The 25781-nt window shown below is 40.5% G+C and overlaps 1 protein-coding gene across 1 annotated transcript in view; it reads left to right on the forward strand.

The window, feature by feature from the left end:
• The first annotated feature begins 2870 nt into the window (after positions 1 to 2870).
• LOC148778406 (putative maltase-glucoamylase 2) overlaps positions 2871 to 25781 on the forward strand; it is a 93072-nt gene continuing 70161 nt past the window's right edge. Inside the window, exons 1-6 of the mRNA XM_088831910.1 lie at positions 2871 to 2976; positions 5399 to 5478; positions 21383 to 21506; positions 21610 to 21719; positions 22027 to 22181; positions 23072 to 23243. Coding sequence (XP_088688036.1) covers positions 2871 to 2976; positions 5399 to 5478; positions 21383 to 21506; positions 21610 to 21719; positions 22027 to 22181; positions 23072 to 23243 — 747 coding nt within the window. The remainder of the gene's footprint in view (positions 2977 to 5398; positions 5479 to 21382; positions 21507 to 21609; positions 21720 to 22026; positions 22182 to 23071; positions 23244 to 25781) is intronic.

The following is a 25781-nucleotide window of genomic DNA, read 5'->3' on the forward strand; positions in this document are numbered from 1 at the left end:
TTTCCAGGTCAGATTACTGGACTGGGTTGCCCTCTTCTTCTCCAGGGGATCTTCCCGAGCCAGGGATCTAACCCAAGTCTCCTCTGTCTTCTGCATTGGCAGGTGGAGTCTTTACCACTGAGCCACCTGGGAAGTCCGAGAGTAAGAATATTCAAATTCTAATTTAAGAAGTGGGGCATCTCAGTTTGTATATCAGCTCCACAACTAACTGTGATTAGACAAAGTTCCTTAACTTTCCCTTATAAAATAGGAATCATGACTGATCAACCTTGACATAAGAATTTTATGGAAACATAGTCATATGAGATATAGCTTATGGGACTGAAAGTAAATCTTTGAATAATTTAGGCCAGTGGCAGACACCTGACAGATTTAGGCAACTAAGAAAGAGTGGAGAATAAAGAATCGTTAATAAACTCTAGCTTCAATCCCAAACCCCAATCCTCAACTCCACGTTGGCAAATTGGCTGTAGATCTTTGCTCCTCAGCCCCATTTCATAATTAAGGTGCTTCTTTTCTTGGCTTATTAAATATTAACCTAAAGGCAGACTCAGATGAGAAGTGAAGCTATATGCATAAGAAAGTGCTTGTAGAAATGGTCATGGCATTGGGCTGGGGATGAGAAGAGCAGGGGTGTGGGGGAATGGAAGGTTAAAGGAGAAGCAGAGTTAAACAGAGAGAATTCTTTATCTATATCAATTTATAGATTGTCACTGCATAAATGTTGGTTTGGTGCAGCTGAAACCCCAGGAATGAAGAGGCTGGGAGGCAGGGGGTCGACATGGGAGGTGTCATGGAGACCTTTGGTTACGCAGCTAAAGGATTTTTATTGTTTTCTGGAGAATCACTGAGGACTTGAATACAAGAGAATAAAGCGATCTTGTTCATGCTCTAGAAAGATCAATCCAGCTGCAGTGTGTTCAACGGATTTCAGGAGCAGGGAGAGCAGAAGCAGGGGGCTGTGGGGAAAGCGGTGGTGACAGTTCAGGCCAGAAATGATGGTCTGAATAAATTGTTTCCAGTAGGAATGGAAAGGAAGGGACATATTTGAAAGATATCGTTAAAGTATTTGACTGAACTTATAGCTGGTTGTGAGAACTAACAGAAGAGGAGTCAGAAAAGATTTCCAAGTTTTTGAAGACATTGTGATTCTGTTCCTTAAGGTATTAACTGTTTGAGAAGGAGCCAATTTGGCAGAATTGGTGAAGCTAGGACTGGGCTATGGGGAGAGATGATTTCATGTCTAAACAAGTTGAATTTAAGCTTGTGGGAAATCCAAATGAGACATCTTACAAACAGCTTAATATGTGAATCCAAATCTCTGAGCTAGAAATACAGGTTGGATTGTCCTCAGATATTGTACAAAGTCACAGCAGCAACGCAAATCACTAAAGGAGAGTAAGCAGTGACCCCACGATGAAATACAGGGAACGCCGCATCTCACAAAATAGTAGACGACAAAGAAAACCGAAGAGAAGCCAGAAGGGTAGGTAGGAAATTAAGATTGAATGATATCAACGATCCAAAGCCGAAGAATTTTACAGAGGAGGAAGTGGTTGGGAGGGCTAGGTGATTAAGACAGTGCTCATTGTATTCAGCAGCTAAACCCCTAGTGATCTTGGCAGCAGCAGTTTTAGTGGAATGCGAGAAACAGAATTCAGGCCAGTAATATGAGAGGAAGGTAATGCAGAATGCGAGAAATTATCATTTTGGAAAGTTGCCAAGAAAGGAAAAAGAAAGCGATAATGGTCTAGAGAAGAATACAAACTCATCAACAGAGTTTAAGGTGAACTTTTTGGCCAGCCTAACATTTATGAGAGGAAAGAGCAAATTCAGAAGGAGAGGTGGATATATAAGAGAGAAGAAGCATACTTGGTAGAATAAGAAGTTTGAAAAATTCAAAGGCTCTGAGATCTGGGAATAGATACTAGGATTATACTGAGACAAGAAGAGGAAAAACTCTTCCATTGCAAAGAGAGAGAAAAGGACCAGAACTTGCCCAAATATGGATAATTTTTATAGAAAAGCTCGAGTTGAGAATCAGATAAAATAGTTGCTGCAAAATAGTAATCTTGTCTGGAATGTTGGAGATAATACTGGAAATATACATCCAAATAGTTGAAATACCCATCAGTCAGTATGAAAACTAGGATAAGAATTGAAGTTCTTTGATTCCTAGCTCAGTTCATACCCTCTAAAATACCAAATATTTTAAAAGTTTTATCTATGCCTGATGTTTAGAACTTGGGTCTGGGCTCAATATTTAGAGCTACTGTGAGCCACCAAATTTACATGGATTTGTGTGCCATGACCATACAAGTAAGTATTATATTGAAGATCAGGACTAGGCTCGTTTTTGTTACCCTATTCTTAAAAGGCTTAGTGAGCTCTAAACAGTTAACACCTCAGCATCACCGGCATAGGAATTGGAATAAGAAGACTTGGATTCAGGTTTTGTTCCTTTCCCCCTCCCTGAGTGGACCTTCCTTTCTCTGCCCAGGGAGGGTATGAAGTGGCATCTAGAAGGGCTTTTGGAGCCATCTCAACCCTTTCTCTCTCTCCCATGCTCTGTTCCACTCCTCCTTTCCTCCCTTCGGTTCTTTATGTCTGATATATTTTTCCTTAGAGAGTAATCAGTCCCTTTGCAGACAAAAACGACAAGAGTCCTACATGTGTTGGATGCACTGACCAGAGTTACTTGGAGACACTGTGATGAGCTGGAACAGATACTCCCTGGATTACATAAAGAGGGATGCTGATAATCATGTCAACTGGCAAGGAGTTGGCAGACTAAAGAGGATGCCTACCTATTCTTTTGGAATGATGGGATTTTGCAGTTTACTTTAATCCTGTTGCCTGTGTCCATCTAGATGGCGAGGAAGCTTAGTGCATTGGAAATCCTTCTGATCATCTTCATCATAATTGTACTTGCTGTAGATATCCTCTTGCTGATGTTTCTGTTGGAGAAGCCTACAGGTAAGGGAGATGTTTGTGGCTATTGGATTGGAAGGATTGAAACAGAAGTCCCCTCAGGATGCCAAAGACATCCTTTTATTTCTTCATTCCTCGGCATGCCACCACATTGAATTATTCACAGTCTATAGCCACAATTAATTTAGATAAATTTCCAAATGCTGTGTTCTTGTTCTGCAACTATACCTAAAATTAAATGCTAGTAATATTCAAGGTCTCCCAAGTCCCATTTGATGTAATTTTAGCAAAATGCAAAATGAGGCTCATCAGAAGCCTGTCCTCTTCAACCTAGAGACATGAATGAAATAAAAACGTCTTCAAGAAGAACAGTTAACAGTGCCCAGTCCCTTTACATTATGGAAGAAGAAATTGGGCTACAGTGGAGTTAGGGACTGATTAACTTGGCCTATGTCAGTTACAGTTCACCTCCAGCCCATATTCTGATTAAATGCCTACGATTTCTTCATGGATACCTTTGAAATTCTTCTCTCACAGACACATCCCACAGAATGCCTTCTTTCCTCCATCTGAGTCACCAGGGAAGCCTTCCTTGAACACATTATGCTCTAAATAATAATATACACCATACAAAAATCTTTTCTTAAAATGAATTTGAGGTTTACTCTGCTTGATAAAGCTCACTATATCAATATAGATTTAGCGTGAAAAGAACCTGTACCCGTAGCATAATCCTACTTATTCACTCTTTTCACCACTCTTTACAGTAAACATTGAGGTATTTTCTAGGAACAATTATGATTTTGTGAGATGATACAAAAAAATATACAGGGCTTCTTTCCATGGTGTAGTGGTTATCACATTCACCTTACACACAAAAGTTCCCCAGATCGAAACCGGGTGGAAACCCAGTTTCTTTAGGCTTCCCAGATGGCACTAATGGTAAAGAATCTGCCTGCTCGTGCAGGAGACATAAGAGACGAGGGTTCGATCCCAGGGTTGGGAAGATCCTATAGAGGAGGAAATGGTAACCCACTCCAGTATTCTTGTCTGAAAAGTCACATGGACAGAGGAGCCTGGCAGCCTACAGTGCGTGGGCTCACAAACAGTCGGACGTGATTGTAGCAACTAGCACATGAAAACTATAATTCAAAATGGATCAAAGTTCAAAATGTAACAGCCAAAAGTATAAAATTCTATGAAAAACATAGGCATAAATATCAATATTTGTGACCTTGGATTAGGCAACAGTTTCTTAGATATGATACTCAAAAAAAAAAAAAAAAAAGCATAGCGGCCAAAAGAAAAAGAAAAGAGCAAATTGTACTTCACAATCAAAAACTTTTGTGCTTCAAAGAACACTCTCAAGGAAGTGAAATGGCAGTCCACTAAAGGAGGAACATATTCGCAAATGATGTGCTTGAAAATGGTCTAGCGTTCAGAAGACGTAAATCTTATGATTCAAAGTTAGAAGAAAAATAATCAAATTTCTAAAATGAGCACAGGAGTTAACAGACACTTCTTCATGGAAGGTCTATAAATGGCCAATAAAACATGAAAATAACAGTCAGTATCATCAGTTGTTTGGGAAATTCAAGTCAAGTGAAATATCCTTTATACCCACTAAAATGAAAGTGCAAGTCGCTCAGTTGTGTCCAACTCTTTGTGGCCCCATGGACTATACAGTCCATGGAATTCTCCAGGCAAGAATACTGGAGTGGGTTGCCATTCCCTTTTCCAGAGGATCTTCCCAACCCAGGGATCAAACCCAGGTCTCCTGCATTGCAGGCAGATTCTTTACCAGCTGAGCCACAAGGGAAGCCCCTTCCCTTGTGGAAGGGAACAGTCAATAAGTGAAAACAACCCAAATGTACATTAACTGATGAATCGATTTTAAGAAGTGTTATATTCATATCATGAAATACGATTCAGCCACGAAAAAGAATAAAGTACTGTTACATGCTGCAACATGAATGAACCTTGAAAACATTACACCCGGTAGAAGCCAGATGTAAAAGGCCACATATTTTATGATTCTGTTTATATGAAATGTTCAGAATAGGCAAATCCATAGAGACAGAAAGTAGATTCATATTTACCAGGAACTGGGAGAAGAAAGAAATGGGAAGTGACTACTAATGAGTACGTGGTTTCTTTTGGGGTGATGAAAATGTTCTGGAATTAGATGGTCATGGTGGGACAACTTGTAAAATATTATCAGCCATTGAATCGCACACTTTAAACACATGAATTTTATGGTATGTGAATTATATCTCAAAAAACTCCCAGCAAAACAAAAAGTAAACGTGTTGAACCCTTGGAGAAGTGTTAAACATTCCATGCAAATGTAGATCCCAGTTACTAGTGACTACTGACTGGAGAATTGATTGAAAGTCTAGGACTGCTTCTTCCCCAGGACTCTGAGTGCACGCCACATTTTCAGTTTTGTCTTTTAATTTCTCTGCAGGTGCTTCATTTGTTCCAGAGTGCCCAGAAATCCCCGAATCAGAAAGGATAGACTGTGCCCCTGGCCAGGAGGTGACAGAGGTCAGAGAAAAATGGTCCTTGCTGTGGGCCTGCTGGGCTTTATTGAAAAGAGGAGTAAGAGGAGGGTGGTGATAGAGTGGATTATGGGCCTCTTGACTTGTTTGGAGTACTTTTTTCTCGCCTGATGAAATAAACAGCAACACAGAGGAAATCAGGGAAGCAGCTGGGGTGAAAGGAAGAGGAAGAGGAACTAACAAAAATGTTGGCCAGTGGGGTCTGAAGTCCAGAGTAGAGGGAGAGTTCTCAGTGTTGCTAAATGTGTCCTACTGTGAGTCCAAGGAGAGTCATGGAAAGGTTAATGTTTGAGAGCTTGAATTCACATTCCTTAAGAATAGAGGCCATCAAGCATATATAAATAGCTGAGTTGTTATAGAGCCCAAATGACTTCTTATAACAAGAATCTTCTGAAATCACTGGCAAGTCATACCAATGAACATATGTTAGAAAACATAGATTTTCTACTTGAGTAGTTTCCATAAGAATGTCAAATATTGGAAACCATCTTTAGTTCAGTTCAGTCACTCAGTCGTGTCTGACTCTCCGCGACCCCATGAATCACAGCACGCCAGGCATCCCTGTCCTTAACCAACTCCCGGAGTTCACTCAAACTCAATGTCCATCAAGTCGGTGAGGCCATCCAGCCATCTCATCCTCTGTCGTCCCCTTCTCCTCCTGCCCCTGATCCCTCCCAGCATCAGACTCTTTTCCAGTGAGTCAACTCTTCGCATGAGGTGGCCAAAGGATTGGAGTTTCAGCTTCAGCCTCAGTCCTTCCAATGAACACCCAGGACTGATCTCCTTTAGAATGGACTGGTTGGATCTCCTTGCAGTCCAAGGGACTCTCAAGAGTCTACTCCAGCACCACAGCTCAAAAGCATCAATTCTTCAGCGCTCAGCTTTCTTCACAGTCCAACTCTCACATCCATACATGACCACTGGAAAAACCATAGCCTTGACTAGACGGACTTTGGTTGGCAAAGTAATGTCTCTGCTTTTTAATATGCTATCTAGGTTGGTCATGACTTTCCTTTCAAGGAGTAAGCCTCTTTTAATTTCATGGCTGCAATCACCATTTGCAGTGATTTTGGAGCCCCCCAAAATAAAGTCTGACACTGTTTCCACTGTTTTTCCATCCATTTCCCATGAAGTGATGGGACCAGAGGCCATGATCTTAGTTTTCTGAATGTTTAAGCCAACTTTTCACTCTCCTCTTTCACTTTCATCAAGAGGCTTTTTAGCTCCTCTTAACTTTCTGCCATAAGGGTGGTGTCATCTGTATATCTGAAGTTATTGATATTTCTCCCGGCAATCTTGATTCCAGCTTGTGCTTCTTCTAGACCAGCGTTCCTCATGATGTACTCTGCATGTAAGTTAAATAAGCAGGGTGACAATATACAACCTTGACGTACTCCTTTTCTTATTTGGAACCAGTCTGTTGTTTCATGTCCAGTTCTAACGGAAGCCTTCTTAGTTGTAACTTAATGACTTTATCATAAAAGTATACATATTTAGACTGTGTAGTACTCTTGCCTAGAAAATCCCATGGATGGAGGATCCTGGTAGGCTGCAGTCCATGGGGTTGCTACGAGTCAGACATGACTGAGCGACTTCACTTGCACTTTTCACTTTCACACATTGGAGAAGGAAATGGCAACCCACTCCAGTGTTCTTGCCTGGAGAATCCCAGGGACAGGGGAGCCTGGTGGGCTTCCACCTATGGGGTCACACAGAGTTGGACACGACTGAAGTGACATAGCATAGCATAGCATTCTTTATCTCATATTCTATATTCTACATCCCATAATTAGGACTGCATTAAATTTTAGGTTTAATTTAGGTAACAGTGACATAATTTTAAACCTTCTCATTTTAAAAACATATTCAATACAACCTCTTTTCATTTCAACTGTTTTTACATATATGTGTATTTCTCAGCTGTCTTCATATATATTTCATTACAGATGTATTATGAAATATTTTTCTTAGATGTTGCATATACAAAGTTTCTGTTGTAAATATAGTTTATTATATTTGCTAACTGGTGCTTCTTTTATTACTAAAGATTATTTTATATTCACTAAATATTATATATTAAATATTATATTTATTAAATTTTATTATGTATTATATTAATATATTATGCTATAACATATTATATTAATTATACAATTTGACAAACTTAAATTTCTCACTGTTTCTAAAGTGGTTTATATAGCTCATTTTATTGTTATTGAGTATATATTTATATGGGCTTCCCTGGTGACTTAGATGTAAGGAATCTGCCTGCCAATGCAGGAGACCTGGATTCTCCCCTAAGACGGGGAGATCCCCTGGAGAAGAAATAGCTACTGACTCCAGTATTTTTTCCTGGATAATCTCATGAACAGAGAAGTCTGGCTGGCTCCAGTCCATGGGGTCACAAAGAGTCCGACACAACTGAGAGGCTAATACAACAACCCATATAGTTATACCCTAGGCAAATAATTATACATAATGAAAAATCCAGTTCATAGGATTTTTATCTTTATTATCTTCCATGATATTACAAAAATGTTTTCTCAAAGTATTTGTAGCAATTTACACTCACTCATGAGTTCATTTGCTCTATATCCTAAGCTGCTCTTCATATGTTTTTCTTTTTCAATATAACTATTCTGTGGCTTTAATTTGTATGTTCTTCATGACTAATGAATGGCAAGCCACTCCAGTACTCTTGCCTAGAAAATCCCATGGATGGAGGAGCCTGGTAGGCTGCAGTCCGTGGGATCGCTAAGGGTCGGACACGACTGAGCAACTTCACTTTCACTTTTCACTTTCCACTTTCACACATTGGAGAAGGAAATGACAACCTACTCCAGTGTTCTTGCCTGGAGAATCCCAGGGACAGGGGAGCCTGGTAGGCTTCCGTCTATGGGGTCACACAGAGTCAGACACGACTGAAGTGACTTAGCAGCAGCAGCAGCAGCATGACTAATGAAGTTAGACACTTTCATACCCTGATTGGCTAGATGGATAATCATATTTATGAAGGGTCTTTTCCATTTCCTTTTTTTGTCTAGTTTTTTCGTTTGGGCTGTTCATATTTTTCTTATCCCTTTGCAGTATTTACATATTCTGGATGCAAATCTTTTGTCATATAAATTTTAAGTATTTCCTTACACTGTGGTTTGACTTTTAACACTCTTCATGGTGACTTTTGATGAAAAAGTTTTTAATTTTAACAAACCTACTTTATCAGTTTTATAGTTAGAGAATTTTGTATTCTATTTAAAAATTCTTGCTTACTCCAAGGTTAGAAAAATGTATTTCTATTTTTTTTCTCTAAGGATGTTGTTTTTATCTTCCACACTGAGATCTTAAAATAAGTCTAGAGTTGACTTTTGTGTGTGGTGTCAGGTAGGAGTCCAGAATATTTTTTTCCTTGAATTTCTAATAGACCCATCACTGCTTACTGAAATTACCGTCTTTCACCCTCTGCACTGTAATGCCACCTTTACCATAAATCATATATCTCTGTTTATGTTGACCTCTTTCTAGAGTCTCTTATTTTGTTCCACTGTTAGTTTGTCTGCTCTGTTGCTAACTTCACATTACCTTCATTACTGGTAGTCAGTTGTGTCCAACTCTTTGTGACTCCATGGACTGTAGCCCTCCAGGCTCCTTGTCCATGGGATTCTCCAGGCAAGAATACTGAAGTGGGTTGCCATTCCCTTCTCCAGGGGATCTTCCGGACCCAGGGATCAAACCCAGGTCTCCTGCATTGCAGGCAGATTCTTTACCTTCTAAGACACCAGAGAAGCTCTTTATTATAACTTTATAGTAAATCTTGGGGCTTCCCTGGTGGCGTAAATGGTAAAGAATTTGTCTGCAATGTGGGATCAGCAGAGAAGTGGCTTGATCCTGGGTCAGGAAGATCCCCTGGAGAAGGAAAAGGCTACCTAGTCCAGTTTTCTTGCCTGAAAAATCCCACGGACAGAGGAGTTTGGTGGGCTATAGTCCATGGGGTCACGAATGATTCAGACCAGACTAAGCAACTAAACAACAACAACAAAGTAAGTCTTGACATGTATTTGAGTAAGTTCTCCAAATTATTCTTATTTTTCTTTAAGATTACCCAGTTTATTTTTGACCCTTTAGATTTCTGAATAAATTTTAGAATCACCCTGCAGTTTCCTCTCAAAACCCACCATAAATTTGATTCTGATCACATAAAACTCATAGATTAATTTTGGGAGAATTGACATCTTTGTAAGAGTGAATATTCTAATCCATGAATGTGATATATTCCTCTACTTATTAAGATTTTAGTTTTGAGATTTTTGGTAAGAGGACTTATAAGTTTTTTCCAAAAATTTTCTAAGTACTGTATGTTTGATTTTATTTAAATATTATTTTTAGTTTTCCATTTAGCTGTTGTTGGCATACAGATTTAAAGTTGATTTTTTAAATATTTGCTGATCTTAAAACAGAAATCACACTAAATTTACTTATTAATTCTCCTAGTTTGTCTATGGACTCTTGGATTTTCCTTTTACAACAGTGTTACCTGCAAATAATGACCATTTAAGATTTTCTCAAATGTACGTTTTTCTCCTTGTAACACTAAGGATACTTTTTCATTCTAATTTTTCTATATACTTTGGGATATGCATCTATAGTAGGTTTTAGAAAATGGAGACTGATTTTAAATAATATAAGAAATAACATTTCAGTAAACATTAAAATATAAAATATTAAAAATAAAAGCAAAATATTAACTCTAAAGAGGAATCTCTGATTTTGAAAGAAGTTGGCTACACATCATTCACAGAATTAAAGCATCTATCAGAGACTCTACTGAAAAAAAAAATCTTGTGTCAAATGGAAGTTAAATAAGGTAATTTCCAAGCCAATTTTCAGTTCTTAAGTGCAAAGAAATAGAGGAAAACAACAGAATAGGAAAAACAAGAGACCTCTTCAAGAAAATTAGAGATTCCAAGGGAACATTTCATGCAAAGATGGGCTCGATAAAGGACAGAAATGGTATGGACCTAACAGAAGCAGAAGACATTAAGAAGAGGTGGCAGGAATACACAGAAGAACTTTCCAAAAAAATCTTCACGACCAAGATAGTCACGATAATGTGATCACCGACCTAGAGCCAGACATCTTGGAATGTGAAGTCAAGTGGGCCTTAGAAAGCATCACTACAAACAAAGCTAGTGGAGGTGATGGAATTCCAGTGGAGCTATTTCAAGTCTTGAAAGATGATGTTGTGAAAGTGCTGCACTCAATATGCCAGCAGATTTGGAAAACTCAGCAGTGGCCACAGGACTGGAAGAGGTCAGTCTTCATTCCAATCCCAAAGAAAGGCAATGCCAAAGAATGTTCAAACTACCGCACAATTGCACTCATCTCACACGCTAGTAAAGTCATGCTCAAAATTCTCCAAGCCAGGCTTCAGCAGTATGTAAACCGTGAACTCCCAGATGTTCAAGCAGGTTTTAGAAAAGGCAGAGGCACCAGAGATCAAATTGCCAACATCCGCTGGATCATGGAGAAAGCAAGAGAGTTTCAGAAAAACATCTATTTCTGCTTCATTGACTATGCCAAAGCCTTTGACTGTGTGGATCACAATAAACTGTGGAACATTCTGAAAGAGATGGGAATCCCAGACCACCTGACCTGCCTCTTGAGAAACCTGTATGCAGGTCAGGAAGCAACAGTCAGAACTGGACATGGAACAACCGACTGCTTCCAAATAGGAAAAGGTGTACATCAAGGCTGTATATTGTCACCTTGCTTATTTAACTTATATGCAGAGTACATCATGAGGAACGCTGGGCTGGAAGAAGCACAAGCTGGAATCAAGATTGCCGGGAGAAATATCAATAACCTCAGATATGCAGATGACACCACCCTTATGGCAGAAAGTGAAGAGGAACTCAAAGGCCTCTTGATGAAAGTGAAAGAGGAGAGTGAAAAGGTTGGCTTGAAGCTCAACATTCAGAAAACAAAGATCATGGCATCTGGTCCCATCACTTCATGGGAAATAGATGGAAAAACAGTGGAAACAGTGTCAGACTTTGTTTTTTTGGGCTCCAAAATCACTGCAGATGCTGATTGCAGCCATGAAATTAAAAGACGCTTGCTCCTTGGAAGGAAAGTTATGACCAACCTTGATAGTATATTAAAAAGCAGAGACATTACTTTGCCAACCAAGGTCCGTCTAGTCAAGGCAATGGTTTTTCCCGTGGTCATGTATGGATGTGAGAGTTGGATTGTGAAGAAAGCTGATCGCCGAAGAATCGATGCTTTTGAACTGTGGTGTTGGAGAAGACTCTTGAGAGTCCCTTATACTGCAAGGAGATCCAACCAGTCCATTCTAAAGGAGATCAATCCTGGATGTTCATTGGAGGGACTGATGCTAAAGCTGAAACTGCAATACTTTGGCCACCTCATGCGACGAGTTGACTCACTGGAAAAGACTCTGATGCTGGGAAAGGTTGGGGGCGGGAGGAGAAGGGGACGACGGAGAATGAGATGGCTGGATGGCATCACCGACTCTGTGGACATGAGTTTGAGTGTACTCCGGGAGTTGGTGATGGACAGGGAGGCCTGGCGTGCTGTGATTCATGGGGTCGCGGAGAGTCGGACACGACTGAGCGACTGAACTGAACTGAACTGAACTGAAGTTTCATTAGTCAGTAATTTCTGAGGGCAAAATGACATAAAAATCTATGAGAAAGACAACTGGAGAGTACTCTTTAGAAAAGTTTGGTGTTAAGGAAAGCATAGAGATAGGTTTGTTATGAGTCAATTGCCATAATCCAGGTGTGAGTTTATGAGGATCTGTGTTATTGTGTAACTATGGAAACCAAAAAGGCCATATGTATATCTCAAAGGTTTCACTTCTGGTGTCTGGGATACAGGAAGTGCCTTAAAACTGAGACAGGAATGTTAGGGCAGACTTCATGAGAAAGTGTTGTGTTTATCTGACTGTATTGGAATTCTTGTCTTAACTGTGTTTTTTTTTTTTTTAATAGAGGTTGATAGACTTTGGAACGATTTATGGCAATGTAACTGACCTTTTGAACTTTAAAGAACTCAGTCTCAGAGGTAGCAGGGCTACTTAAATATCTGTCTCAGATTTGGGAAACTCAACAGCCTAGAAGTTACCCCAAATTCCCAAACTTTTCCACCAATCCCTTCCAACCTATTTTGTATTTAAAAAGGATGAAGCAGGAATATCAGTTATATATTTGGGAATTAGTAATTTTAAGGAGATTGTATGGCTCTAATGTAATTTTTGTTTCGTTTAAGTTGTGTCTGTACTTGATCGAGCTCATCTTTTCATGAAATGTTCCCTTGGTATCTCCAATTTTCTTGAAGAGATCTCTAGTCTTTCCCATTCTGTTGTTTTCCTCTATTTCTTTGCATTGATCACTGAGGAAGGCTTTCTGATCTCTCCTTGCTATTCTTTGGAACTCTGCATTCAGATGCTTATATCTTTCCTTTTCTCCTTTGCTTTTCACTTTTCTTTTCACAGCTATTTGTAAGGCCTCCTCAGACAGCCATTTTGCTTTTTTGCATTTCTTTTCCATGGGGATGGTCTTGATCCATGTCTCCTGTACAATGTCATGAACTTCCGTCCATAGTTCATTAGGCACTCTATCTATCAGATCTAGTCCCCTAAATCTATTTCTCACTTCCCCTGTATAATCATAAGGGATTTGATTTAGGTCATATCTGAATGATCTAGTGGTTTTCCCTACTTTCTTCAATTTCAGTCTGAATTTGGCAATAAGGAGTTCATGATCTCAGCCACATCAGCTCCCAGGCTTGTTTCTGCTGACTGTATAGAGCTTCTCCATCTTTGGCTACAAAGATATAATCAATCTGATTTCGGTGTCGACCATCTGGTGATGTCCATGTGTAGAGTCTTCTCTTGTGTTGTTGGAAGAGGGTGTTTGCTATGACCAGTGCGTTCTCTTGGCAACACTCTACTAGCCTTTGCCCTGCTTCATTCCATACTCCAAGGCCAAATTTGCCTATTAATCCAGGTGTTTCTTGACTTCCTACTTCAAGAAAATTAGAGATACATTTTCATGCAAAGATGGGCTCAATAAAGAACAGAAATGGCATGGACTTAAAAGAAGCAGAAGATATTAAGAAAAGGTGGCAAGAATACACAGAAGAACTGTACAAAAAAGATCTTCATGACCAAGATAGTCACGATAACGTGATCACTCACCTAAAGCCAGACATCTTGGAATGTGAAGTCAAGCGGGCCTTAGAAAGCATCACTACAAACAAAGCTAGTGGAGGTGATGGAATTCCAGTTGAGCTATTTCAAATCCTGAAAGATGATGCTGTGAAAGTGCTGCACTCAATATGCCAGCAAATTTGGAAAACTCAGCAGTGGCCACAGGACTGGAAAAGGTCAGTTTTTATTCCAATCCTAAAGAAAGGCGATGCCAAAGAATGCTCAAACTACTGCACAATTGCACTCATCTCACACGCTAGTAAAGTCATGCTCAAAATTCTCCAAGCCAGGCTTCAACATTGCATGAACCATGAACTTCCAGATGTTCAAGCTGGATTTAGAAAAGGCAGAGGAACCAGAGATCAAATTGTCATCATCTGCTGGATCATCAAAAAAGCAAGAGAGTTCCAGAAAAACATCTATTTCTGCTTCATTGACTATGCCAAAGCCTTTGACTGTGTGGATCACAATAAACTGTGGACAAATCTGAAAGAGATGGGAATACCAGACCACCTGACCTGCCTCTTGAGAAGCCTGTATGCAGGTCAGAAGCAACAGTACGAACTGGACATGGAACAATGGACTGGTTCCATTTAGGAAAAGGAGTACGTCAAGGCTGTGTATTGTCACCCTGCTTATTTAACTTATATGCAGAGTACATCATGAGAAACACTGGGCTAGAAGAAGCACAAGCTGGAATCAAGATTGCCGGGAGAAATATCAATAACCTCAGATATGAAGGTGACACCACCCTTTTGGCAGAAAGTGAAGAGGAACCAAAAAGCCTCTTGATGAAAGTGAAAGAGGAGAGTGAAAAAGTTGGCTTAAAGCTCAACATTCAGAAAACAAAGATCTTGGCATCTGGTCCCATCACTTCATGGGAAATAGATGGGGAAACAGTGGAAACAGTGTCAGACTTTATTTTTTTGGACTCCAAAATCACTGCAGATGGTGATTGCAGCCATGAAATTAAAAGAGGCTTACTCCTTGAAAGGAAAGTCATGACCAACCTAGATAGCATATTAAAAAGCAGAGACATTACTTTGCCAACCAAAGTCCGTCTAGTCAAGGCTATGGTTTTTCCAGTGGTCATGTATGGATGTGAGAGTTGGACTGTGAAGAAAGCTGATCACCAAAGAATTGATGCTTTTGAGCTGTAGTATTGGAGAAGACTCTTGAGAGTCCCTTGGACTGCAAGGAGATTCAACCAGTCCATCCTAAACGAGATCAGTCCTGGGTCTTCATTGGAAGGACTGATGCTGAAGCTGAAACTCCAATAGTTTGGCCACCTGATGTGAAGAGCTGACTCATTGGAAAAGACCCTGATGCTGGGAGGGATTAGGGGCAAAAGGAGAAGGGGATGACAGAGGATGAGATGGCTGGATGGCATCACTGACTTGATGGACGTGAGTTTGGGTAAACTCTGGGAGTTGGTGATGGACAGCAAGGCCTGGCGTGCTACAATTCATGGGGTCGCAAAGAATCGGGCATGACAGAGTGACTGAACTGTACTGAACTGAATTTGTGTCTGACTCTTTGCGAGCCCATGGACTGTAGCATGCCAGGCTTCCTTGTCCTTCCCTGTAATTGCTTTGTTTATAATAAGCGTGAAAGGTTGATCTGTTATATTTACTTATTATTATAATTAATTATTATAATTTAATTAATTTATTTTTAATTGGAGGATACTTGCTTACAATATTGCATTGATTTCTGCCATACATCAACATGAATCAGTCACAGGCATACACATTTATGCTGTGGTTTTTCAGAGCAATTATAGTAGATGCTGCTGCTGCTGCTAAGTTGCTTCAGTTTGTCCAACTCTGTGCGACCCCATAGACGGCAGCCCATCAGTCTCCCCCATCCCTGGGATTCTCCAGGCAAGAAGACTGGAGTGGGCTGCCATTTTCTTCTCCAATGCATGAAAGTGAAAAGTGAAAGTGAAGTTTATCAGTCGTGTCCGACTCTTAGAGATCAGCATTTAAAATACTTTCTAAATGAGTAGTACTGTGACATATTCTTTTGTTTTTTAAATCACAAAATGTATACTTGGATATATTCCTTTAGTATGACAGATTCAGACATTATAATTATATACAAAGTAAAAATAGGAAAGTCCATATTTGTAATGCTTTCTCTTTATTGCCAAATCACCTCCCCAGAATCATGTCAAGAGCTTTGTATGTATTCTTGTCTTGATCTTTCTAAGCTTTTGCCTATGTAAACATAGGTATTTATATATTTTGTACATATATTTATATATTTTTGGTTTTGTTTTCACATGAATTTAGTTGTACTATATATCTTATTTAATAACTTGCTTTTAAAATGTGGGTCATTTTTATATATTAAAAAGTGCTTGAGACGATCATATAATTTTTTTTTTTTTGGTCAATGTTGTGAATTATACTAAAAAGATTTCTTAATTTTGAACCACTGTAGCATTCTCTTGAGAATCCTCTCTTGATTATTATGAGTTAATTCTTTTAATACCCTAATGAATTCAGATTGCTAACATTTTATTAAAATTTTACATATCTATCTTTTTTAAGTGAAATTGGCTTATGTATTTTTATTTGATTGTTTGCCTGGACTCTCCTTATCTAGTTTGTTGCCAGGATTATTCTAGTTTAATAAAATTAATCAGTAAACTTTTTTACCTTGTTCTGAAAATATATATATTATATGAGAATATTCTATTCCCTAAATCATAAGGGCAAAATATAATTTTTTTAGGGAAAGGCTTTTGACTACTTTTTACAATTTTCATGGTTAATGGTCATTTGACTTTTTTATCTCTTCTTATCTAATCTTGATTATCTAATGTTTCACTATTTTAAGATTCAAATTACAGTTTCCCATTCATTGGTAAGTATTTGTGTAAATAGTTTTCTCTTAATTCTTATTTATGTTAAGAAATCCTAGTATCTGGAGCCATTCTGCAGTTTTTGTTCCTAATCTTGTTTACCCCCCTCCCTCTTTATCAAAATAGGACTTGATAATGTTTTCATATTTCTTGGATCTTTTCAAAGAGTCTCCTTTAGGTTTATTGATCTGCCAAACTAATACCAAAACATGTCTTCACACTATAATAATTATCAGTGTGGAATTATAGCAGGAATTGATATGTACACCATTAGAATATAATAAGAAGTCCCCAATCACATATTCATATTCTCATATTTGTACATCTTGCTGCTACTGCTAAGTCACTTTAGTCATGTCCGACTCTGTGTGACCCCATAGACGGAAGCCCACCAGGCTCCCCCGTCCCTGGGATTCTCCAGGCAAGAACACTGGAGTGGGTTGCCATTTCCTTCTCCAAGGAAGGAACTTGTACACCTTAGTTTATAATAAAAATAGAATTTCAAATCAATAGTAGAAGCTAGGTCTATTTCATGGGGATGTCTGGCTTACTTTACAGTGCTCGCTGACAACACAATAACACATATTCTTAGATTCAGTTCAGTTCAGTTCAGTCACTCAGTCGTGTCCGACTCTTTGCGACCCCATGAATCACAGCACGCCAGGCCTCCCTGTCCATCACCAACTCCCGGAGTTCACTCAAACTCATGTCCATCGAGTAGGTGATGCCATCCAGCCATCTCATTCTCTGTTGTCCCCGTCTCCTCCCACCCCCAATCCCTCCCAGCTTCAGACTCTTTTCCAGTGAGTCAACTTGACGCATGAGGTGGCCAAAGTATTGCAGTTTCAGCTTTAGCATCAGTCCTTCCAATGAACACCCAGGATTGATCTCCTTTAGAATGGACTGGTTGGATCTCCTTGCAGTCCAAGGGACTCTCAAGAGTCTTCTCCAGCACCACAGTTCAAAAGCATCAATTCTTCGGCGATCAGCTTTCTTCACAGTCCAACTCTCACATCCATACATGACCATGGGAAAAACCATAGCCTTGACTAGACGGATCTTGGTTGGCAAAGTAATGTCTCTGCTTTTTAATATGTTACCTAGGTTGGTCATAACTTTCCTTCCAAGGAGTAAGCGTCTTTTAATTTCCTGGCTACAATCAACATCTGCAGTGATTTTGGAGCCCCAAAAAATAAAGTCTGACACTGTTTCCACTGTTTCCCCATCTATTTCCTGGAAAAAAAAATTTCATGTTTTGAATTGATTGTAGGTACTTGCTTCTTTTCTCTTTCATTAATTACTGCTTTTCCTTATTATTTTTTCTTGTAGCTTTTATGGCTTTATTTGTTCTTTTCCAGTTTCCTGTGTTGTACATTGAGTTGCTCGTGATATATAACATTACTTTCTCTCTTTCCTTGGTTCCCCCTTTCCTCTTCTATTTCTCTTTTTACTCCTTTTGGAACCTTCTAGCTGAATGTTGCTCTGTGAGTCTATTGGTCACTTGACTTACCCTTTCTACTTCCATTTATTTCTCTTTGTGTATTATGTTCTTAGATAATCTTAAATTGAATTAAAATGATTTTATTGCCTTGATGCTTCTTTCTTTTATTGTTTCCTTTTTGTTATTCAGTACAAATATTGAGTTTTAAACCTTGCTGTTAGATATCTTCACTTTCAATACTCTTAATTGCTTTTCCTAATGGAAGCAACTGCTGTGTGCCTGTTTCTGAAGGTAGTAATTATTTTGAAGGCTAATAATACTTATTTTCTATTAACTGCTTCCTCCAATTTGTTTATTAAGTTTGGTCCTTTCCTATCATGATGTTCAGTTCAGTCACTCAGTTGTGTCCGACTCTGCAACCCCATGGACTGCAGCATGCCAGGCTTCCCTGTCCATCACCAATTCCCAGAGCTTACACAAACTCATGTCCATAGAGTCAGTGATGCCATCGACCATCTCATCCTCTGTCGTCCCTTCTCCTCCTGCCTTCAATCTTTCCCAGCACCAGGGTCTTTTCAAATGGGTTAGTTCTTCGCACGAGGTGGCCAAAGTATTGGAGTTTCAGCTTCAGCATCAGTCCTTCCAATGAATATTCAGACTGATTTCCCTTATAATAGATTGGTTGCACCTCCTTGAAGTCCAGGGGACTCTCAAAAGTCTTCTCCAACACTACAGTTCAAAAGCATCAATTCTTCAGCGCTCTTTTTTGGGCTCCAAAATCACTGCAGGTGGTGACTGCAGCCCTGAAATTAAAAGACGCTTACTCCTTAGAAGAAAAGTTATGACCAACCTAGACAGCATTATTACAAAGCAGAGACATTACTTTGCCAAGAAAGGTCCGTCTAGTCAAAGCTATGGTTTCTCCAGTAGTTATGTATGGGCCATGATATTGCTGCTGCTGCTGCTGCTAAGTCGCTTCAGTCGCGTCCGACTCTGTGCGACCCCATAGACGGTAGCCCACCAGGCTCCCCTGTCCCTGGGATTCTCCAGGCAAGAACACTGGAGTGGGCTGCCATTTCCTTCTCCAATGCATGAAAGTGAAAAGTGAAAGAGAAGTTGGTCAGTCGTGTCCGACTCTTAGCAACCCCATGGACTGCAGCCCACCAGGCTCCTCCATCCATGGGATTTTCCAGGCAAGAGTACTGGAGTGGGGTGCCATTGCCTTCTCCGGGACCATGATGTTAGTTTCTCTCAAATGTTGGGTGGCTTGACTGTCATCTTCGTGTTTCGTTATCTATGACTGCCTGTCCTATTTACCTTAGCTCATGCTGAGAATTGAGGAGGAGAGGGCTGCTGGAGAGAAAGATGGATACTTATCTGCGGGAGGTGCGGTGGCCAGGTTGGGGGCAGTTTATTCGCTGCTGCGTTACCATACCTCTGGCTCCCAGTGTGTCTCCTCACTCCCTTACTCAGCTGCTCAGTTGTGTCTGACCTTTTGTGACCCCATGAACTATAACCCACCAGGCTCCTCTATGGAACTTTTCAGGCAAGAATACTGCAGTGGTTGTCATTTCCTCCTCCAGGGGGATCTTCCCAACCCAAGGATCAAACCTGTGTCTCCAGCATCTCGTGCATTGGCAGGCAGATTCTTTACCACTGAGCCATCTGGGAAGCTCCCTCAGTCCCTTAACCTATGAATAAACACTTTCGGATGCCCACCCGTTAGCAGAAGCTAACCAGTAGCTGTGAGAGCTTCCCAATTAATCATCCATGGCTACATCCCAGGTTTCTCTTTCACTTTTCCACCTACCTGACTTGGAGCAGTTCTTTTTCTTCTCTTGTGTTTTAAGCTATGAATATTGTTTTCCCTAGAGCTGATAAGGTTGATTTTCTGTGTTTCAGGAATTTCATAACTTTTCTGGTCTGCCCTACTGAACTATATTTTGCTGTATTACAATGGATTTGTAATTTCTTTCTTAATGATACTTCTGTCAATTCATGTAGAATCAGTTGGGTGGAGATGTGAATACCTGTGCTTATTTCAACATTTTGTTCAATTTGCATTCTATTTAATGCATTATAACAAAACAAATTTTTATGTAAATTAATCTATCATTGAAACATGTATATTATCATATAAAACAGATTGCCAATCCAGGTTCGATGCATGAGACAGGGTGTTCAGGGCTGGTGCACTGGGATGACCCTGAGAGAAGGAATGGGGAGGGAGGTGGGAGGGAGGGTTCAGGATGGGGAACACATGAAAAAAAAATTTTTAGGAACTTTAGAAAATATATCTCACCAAATGATAGTAATCTTAAAAAATCTATAATCAAGCCACTGCGAGAAACCATGTGTGGTTTATTTTTACCTTGTGGACACTGTAAATTTGTCTGACATCACTGTCTATCCTAGTTTGCTCTTGACTTTCTCTGTGTTCCTTTGCTTTCCTTTTCTCACTTCTTAGAAATGCATTTATTCATGCTGTGTGCATGCTAAGTACTTCAACTATGTCCAACTCTTGGCGATCTCATGGACTGTAGCCCGCCAGTCTCCTCTGTCCATGGGATTCTCCAGCCAAGAATACTGCAGTGGGTTGCCGTGCCCTCCTCCAGGGGATTTTCCCAACCCTTGGATTCACCCCAAATCTCTTATGTCTCACCTGCATTGGCAGGCAGGTTCTTTACCACTAGCGCCACTTGGGAATCCACATATTGTTAGCTATTTCCATGACTCTTCCTTGCGAGAAAGTCCATAGTGCTTGGTCCAGCATTCAGCTCTCTGTTGGTATGGATACTGTGAGCCTCCAGTCTCATTTCTCTCCCTTGGTATTCTTGGCACAATGAACTTATGGATTTACTGACTCTCTTGTGCATTGCTGCTTTCTCTGCTTGGAGTCCTGCTCTGCTGGTCATGTGTCTAACCCCTCCTAGTGAATTAGGGCTGGACTTACCTTTCACTTACCTGGAAGCCCACCCCATCCCCACTCCCACCCCAGTCTTCTAGGCTGGACATTGTGGCTGGTGTGTGTGTCCCCTCAGCCCCTGGGCACACCATTGCAGCACTCATCATATTGTGAGTATCTGGATTTACAAGTATATTGTAAGTTTGCTAAAGGCAAGAACTGGGTCTTATTTATCTGTATTATTCTTAATAGTTCCTTGTCGAGTAGGTAATACACGCATATTGGATGGCTGGATAAATGTATGAATAAAAGAAGAATAAATACATGGCTGAATGGAATTGTGCCCCATCAGAAATTCTTCTTGGAGTAAAAACGGTTACAAATAAATAGATGACTAGTATTTTCTTTCATTTCATGTAATGCTTATTCTGTACTGTTGTTATAGGATGTCTGCAGACAGAAATATAAGTGCTGCTGGAAACCTGTGCCAGATACTGCCATCCCCTGGTGCTTCTTCCCCAGGAACTGGGGCTATGAAATCAGCAATTGGGTTAAAAATAAAAGCGCAGGTGAGCCCTGCTCTAATGTTGCCCCCGGGGATCACTTTATATGGACCAGATAAGTTAACTGCAAAATAAAGACCACATAATTCTCTTCTTCCCTGGCCTCTAGTGTATGCTGCCCAGTTGAGAAGGTTGCCATCACCATCTCTGTTTGGATATGATGTAATCGACATCCTCTTCACAGCTGAACATCAGACATCCAATCGTTTCCATTTTAAGGTTAGCTTGATAGTTATCACTGAAGACATCTCTGCAGACAGCAGAGCCTCCATGCTGGGTTCTGATCATTCTCCTTTATAAGCTCTGGAGGCAGGAGGTGCCTTTGATTCTCTCTGCAGGAATCTCCTGATAGAATGGGCAGACTGATGTTTATTTGATGGGGGACTCGCGATTTTTTAAATTTCCTTTTCAAATCAGAAAATCCGGGGTCAAGAATTAGAAGCTGTCATTACTGGGGGTTTTTTGAGAGTGAAAATTTTTGTAGAAGCTCTAAAAGGAAGTATCCTTTCTGTTTTCCATCTGACAGATCACTGATTTCAATAACATGCGCTATGAAGTCCCCCATGAAAATGTTAAGCTCTTTGATGAGAATTCTGAGGCTTCCAATTTGAACTATCATCTAGAAGTCATTCACAAACCCTTCAGCATCAAAATAATGAGGGCCAGCAACAAAAGAGTCTTGTGAGCTTTTCAACCTTTTTTGTGTACCTTTGAATATACGTCCCAGTGAGTGGCATTCATTTTTACTTAATTGCAGGTAGTTGAAAAGATGAGTATGACTTGGGAAAATGTTTGAACCTCAAAATGTCAAAGCTTTTACTGTAAATCATTAACATTGGTAATCTGCCATGATCGCAGAACAAAGACTACTGAAATGTAATTTGCTCATTTGCTCAGTTATGTAAATACCCTTGTGATTCATGTATATTTTAAAAGTGGTAATGTTACCCTTTTAGATTACCATTTACACTGGAACTCAACTTCACTATTTATCATTCCAAAGTATTATTTCCTGAGAAACTTACCAATAAACCCTAACAGCAGCTTAAACCAGAAATTATACTGGAGAAAATATAAGAATAATAATAATGTCAGTGAAATCTATGCCATCTTGTCATATGTGAATTACCACTCAGCTGTGTGATCCTAGGCAAATTACCTCACCTCCTCAGTCTCCGTTTCCTTGGAATCAAAACAGCCCCTGTTGCTGTGTGTGCTGAGATGCTATTTATAAAGCATGCAGAGTGGTGCCTGGCAGGACGCTGATGGAAGTAGATGGATGGGGTTGCCTGGCAGGACGCTGATGGAAGTAGATGGATGGGGTTGCCTGGCAGGACGCTGATGGAAGTAGATGGATGGGGTTGCACTGAATAGCTGGCCTCATATCTCCAGGGCTGTGCTCCTTCAGAATCAAAGAATTGGAGACACCCTAGAAGGGCCTTCAAAGGAAGTCTATGATGGTAACACCTGAAACAGCTGTTCCCCGAGCGGACAGGCCGGGAAGCAGAGAGATCGCTGGCACAGAGAGCTGTTGGTTGACTCCCGCTCTTACTCCATGGCCCTTTCTCCAGGTTGGACACCAGCATTGGGCCCCTCCAGTTTGCCCAGCAGTTCCTGCAGCTCTCCATGCGGCTGCCCAGTGCCAACGTGTACGGGCTGGGCGAACACGTGCACCAGCAGTACCGCCACAACATGACCTGGAAGACCTGGCCCATCTTCACCCGGGACGCCACCCCTACCGAGGTGAGGTTCCCGGCCTCCTGCCGACAGCTCACGGCAAGCGATGCCTGCTCTTCTTTCCAGAAAGTAGCCTACAAAGTAAAGTAGACCATCAAGTAATGTGACCTACGAAGTTACGTTGATATTTTGCCCAATTTATATAGATCTGTTTGTGTTGAAGAATACTTGTTCAGAAGGTTTATAAACTCACAATCAGTAATATAGAGATTTTGTAAAGCATCTCACTTTTAAAGGAAAATATAGTTTTTTATGAGAAAGTTTTCTTATTTATTTATGGCTGTCCTTCATGGCATTGGAGAAGGAAATGGCAGCCCACTCCAGTGTTTTTGCCTGGAGGATCCCAGGGACGGGGGAGCCTGGTGGGCTGCCGTCTATGGGGTCGCACAGAGTTGGACACAACTGAAGTGACTTAGCAGCAGCAGCAGCAGCACTGCATGGCATGTGGGATCTTAGTTTCCCCACCAGGGGTCGAACCTGTACCCCTGCAATGGAAGCTTGGAATCTTAACCACTAGACTGCCAGGGAAGTCCTAAAAGAAAATATAATTTAATGATTATATTATAGCCCAATGTATACTGGATAAAATATCTGCAAAAAACCTTTTTTTGTCTTCAGTAACTGAGTAGCGTCTAGGGAAAAGCTTCAGCAGGGGCCATTCTCAGTAGAACTTTGTAGACTTAAAAAAATGCCTCTTTTGGCTGCTTTGTTCTGCTGATTGATGTGTATTCCAGAGACAGTGATGTTGGCATCACCTGGGAGCTTGTTAGAAATGCAGAACCTCAGGCCATAGCCCAGACCTACGAATCAGAACCTGCATTTCAACAAGATCCACAAGTGGATCACATGCATATTAAAATGGGAGAAAAGCTGGTTTAGAGCAGTAGCTTACTGGTAGTACAGGAGTCCTTCCTCCAGCCCTCTCTTCCTTCCTTTCTCCTCCCTCTCTCCCCTTCCCTTTCTTCTCTCTTTCTTATCTTCCCTCATCCCCTCCACCTCTCCTTCTTTCTTTTTAATATTTTTAAAAACATAGCCTGTTTTCTCTCCAAGTGAAGCTTCCCTGATGGCTCAGTTGGTAAAGAGTCTACCTGCAGTGTGGGAGGCCCAGGTTCGGTCTCTGGGTGGGGAAGATCCCCTGGAGAAGGAAATGGCAAGCCACTCCCATTCTCGCCTGGAGAATCCCATGGACAGAGGAGCCTGGTGGGCTCCCATGGGGTCACAAAGAGTCAGACACGACTGAGAGACTAACACTTTCACTTTCCTTCTATCCAAGTGCTGATGTCGTGAGTTTCCTGGCTAGTTTCAGCCTAATTTCGCGTAGGCCTGCTGGCCTTGCGTCCTTTGCATATCATGCTCCCTCTCTTTCCCCTCATCTCCTGAAATTTCCTGTGATCAGTTCTGTACCGGGGCTAAGTCTGCAACATCATACCGGGAGCTTTCATCAAGCTCTCCGTGTTATAACCTCAATATCTTCTATTCTTACAGCACTTACATTTATACGTAGTCTCTCTTTTTATATCAGTGCTCATCACAGCCTTGTGACAGATTCAGTATCTTTTTTAAAATTTTAAACTTTTGTATGTTATTTATAGAAAAATTGGGAAATAATTAGGCATAAAGAAGAAACTCAAAATTGCTCATCATCTTCTCATTTCTGCCAGCATTTTATTGTGTGTCGTTGCCAATATTTCCCGATTAAAAAATAATTTGATGGCTGTTGTTCAGTTGCTCAGTCATGCTCTGCTCTTCGAGACCCCCATGGACTGCAGCACACCAGGCTCCCCTGTCCTTCGCCAGGCTTTCCTCCTTCACCGTCTCCCGGAGCTTGCTCAGACTCATGCCCGTTGAGTTGGTGATGCCATCCAACCATCTCATCCTCTGTCGTCCCCTTCTCTTCCTGCCTTCTATCTTTCTCAGCATCATGGTCTTTCTTATGAGTCAGCTCTTTGCATCAGGTGGCCAGAGTATTGGAGCTTTAGCTTTAGCATCAGCCCTTCCAATGAATGTTCAGGTTGATTTGCTGGAGATATGATTTATACCATGATATTTATCTGTTTAGTGTACAGTTTAATAACTTTACAATTTAATAATTTTAGTTTCAGTGTACAATTTAATAATTTACTGAGTTGTGCAATCATCATCATAATCCAGTTACAGAATATTTTCATTACCCCGGTAGGATCCCTCCTTCTCTTTTAGCTTTAATCCCATCCCTATCCCAGTTGCCTACTCCAGCCCCTGTCACCAACCTGGTTTCTGTCTGGATAGATTTGACTTTTTTGGATATTTTACATGAATAGAATTGTGTGATATATGGTCTTTTTTGTCTGTTCTTTTCACTTACCATAGCGTTTATGAGGTTGATGAGACTTCCCAGGTGGTCCAGTGGTTAGGACTCTGCACTTCCACTGCAGGGGGTACAAGTTCAATCCCTGGTTGGGGAAGTAAGATCCCACATGCTGCACAATGTGGTCAAATAAATAAAATTAAATTTAAAAAAATTCTCTTAGAAGATAAGTTTGGCCTGGCTCAGCCAAAAAGAAA

Source organism: Moschus berezovskii, chromosome 3, assembly GCF_049115385.1.
Source record: "Moschus berezovskii isolate FMDL1 chromosome 3, NW_MosBer_1.0, whole genome shotgun sequence".
NCBI lineage: Eukaryota > Metazoa > Chordata > Mammalia > Artiodactyla > Moschidae > Moschus > Moschus berezovskii.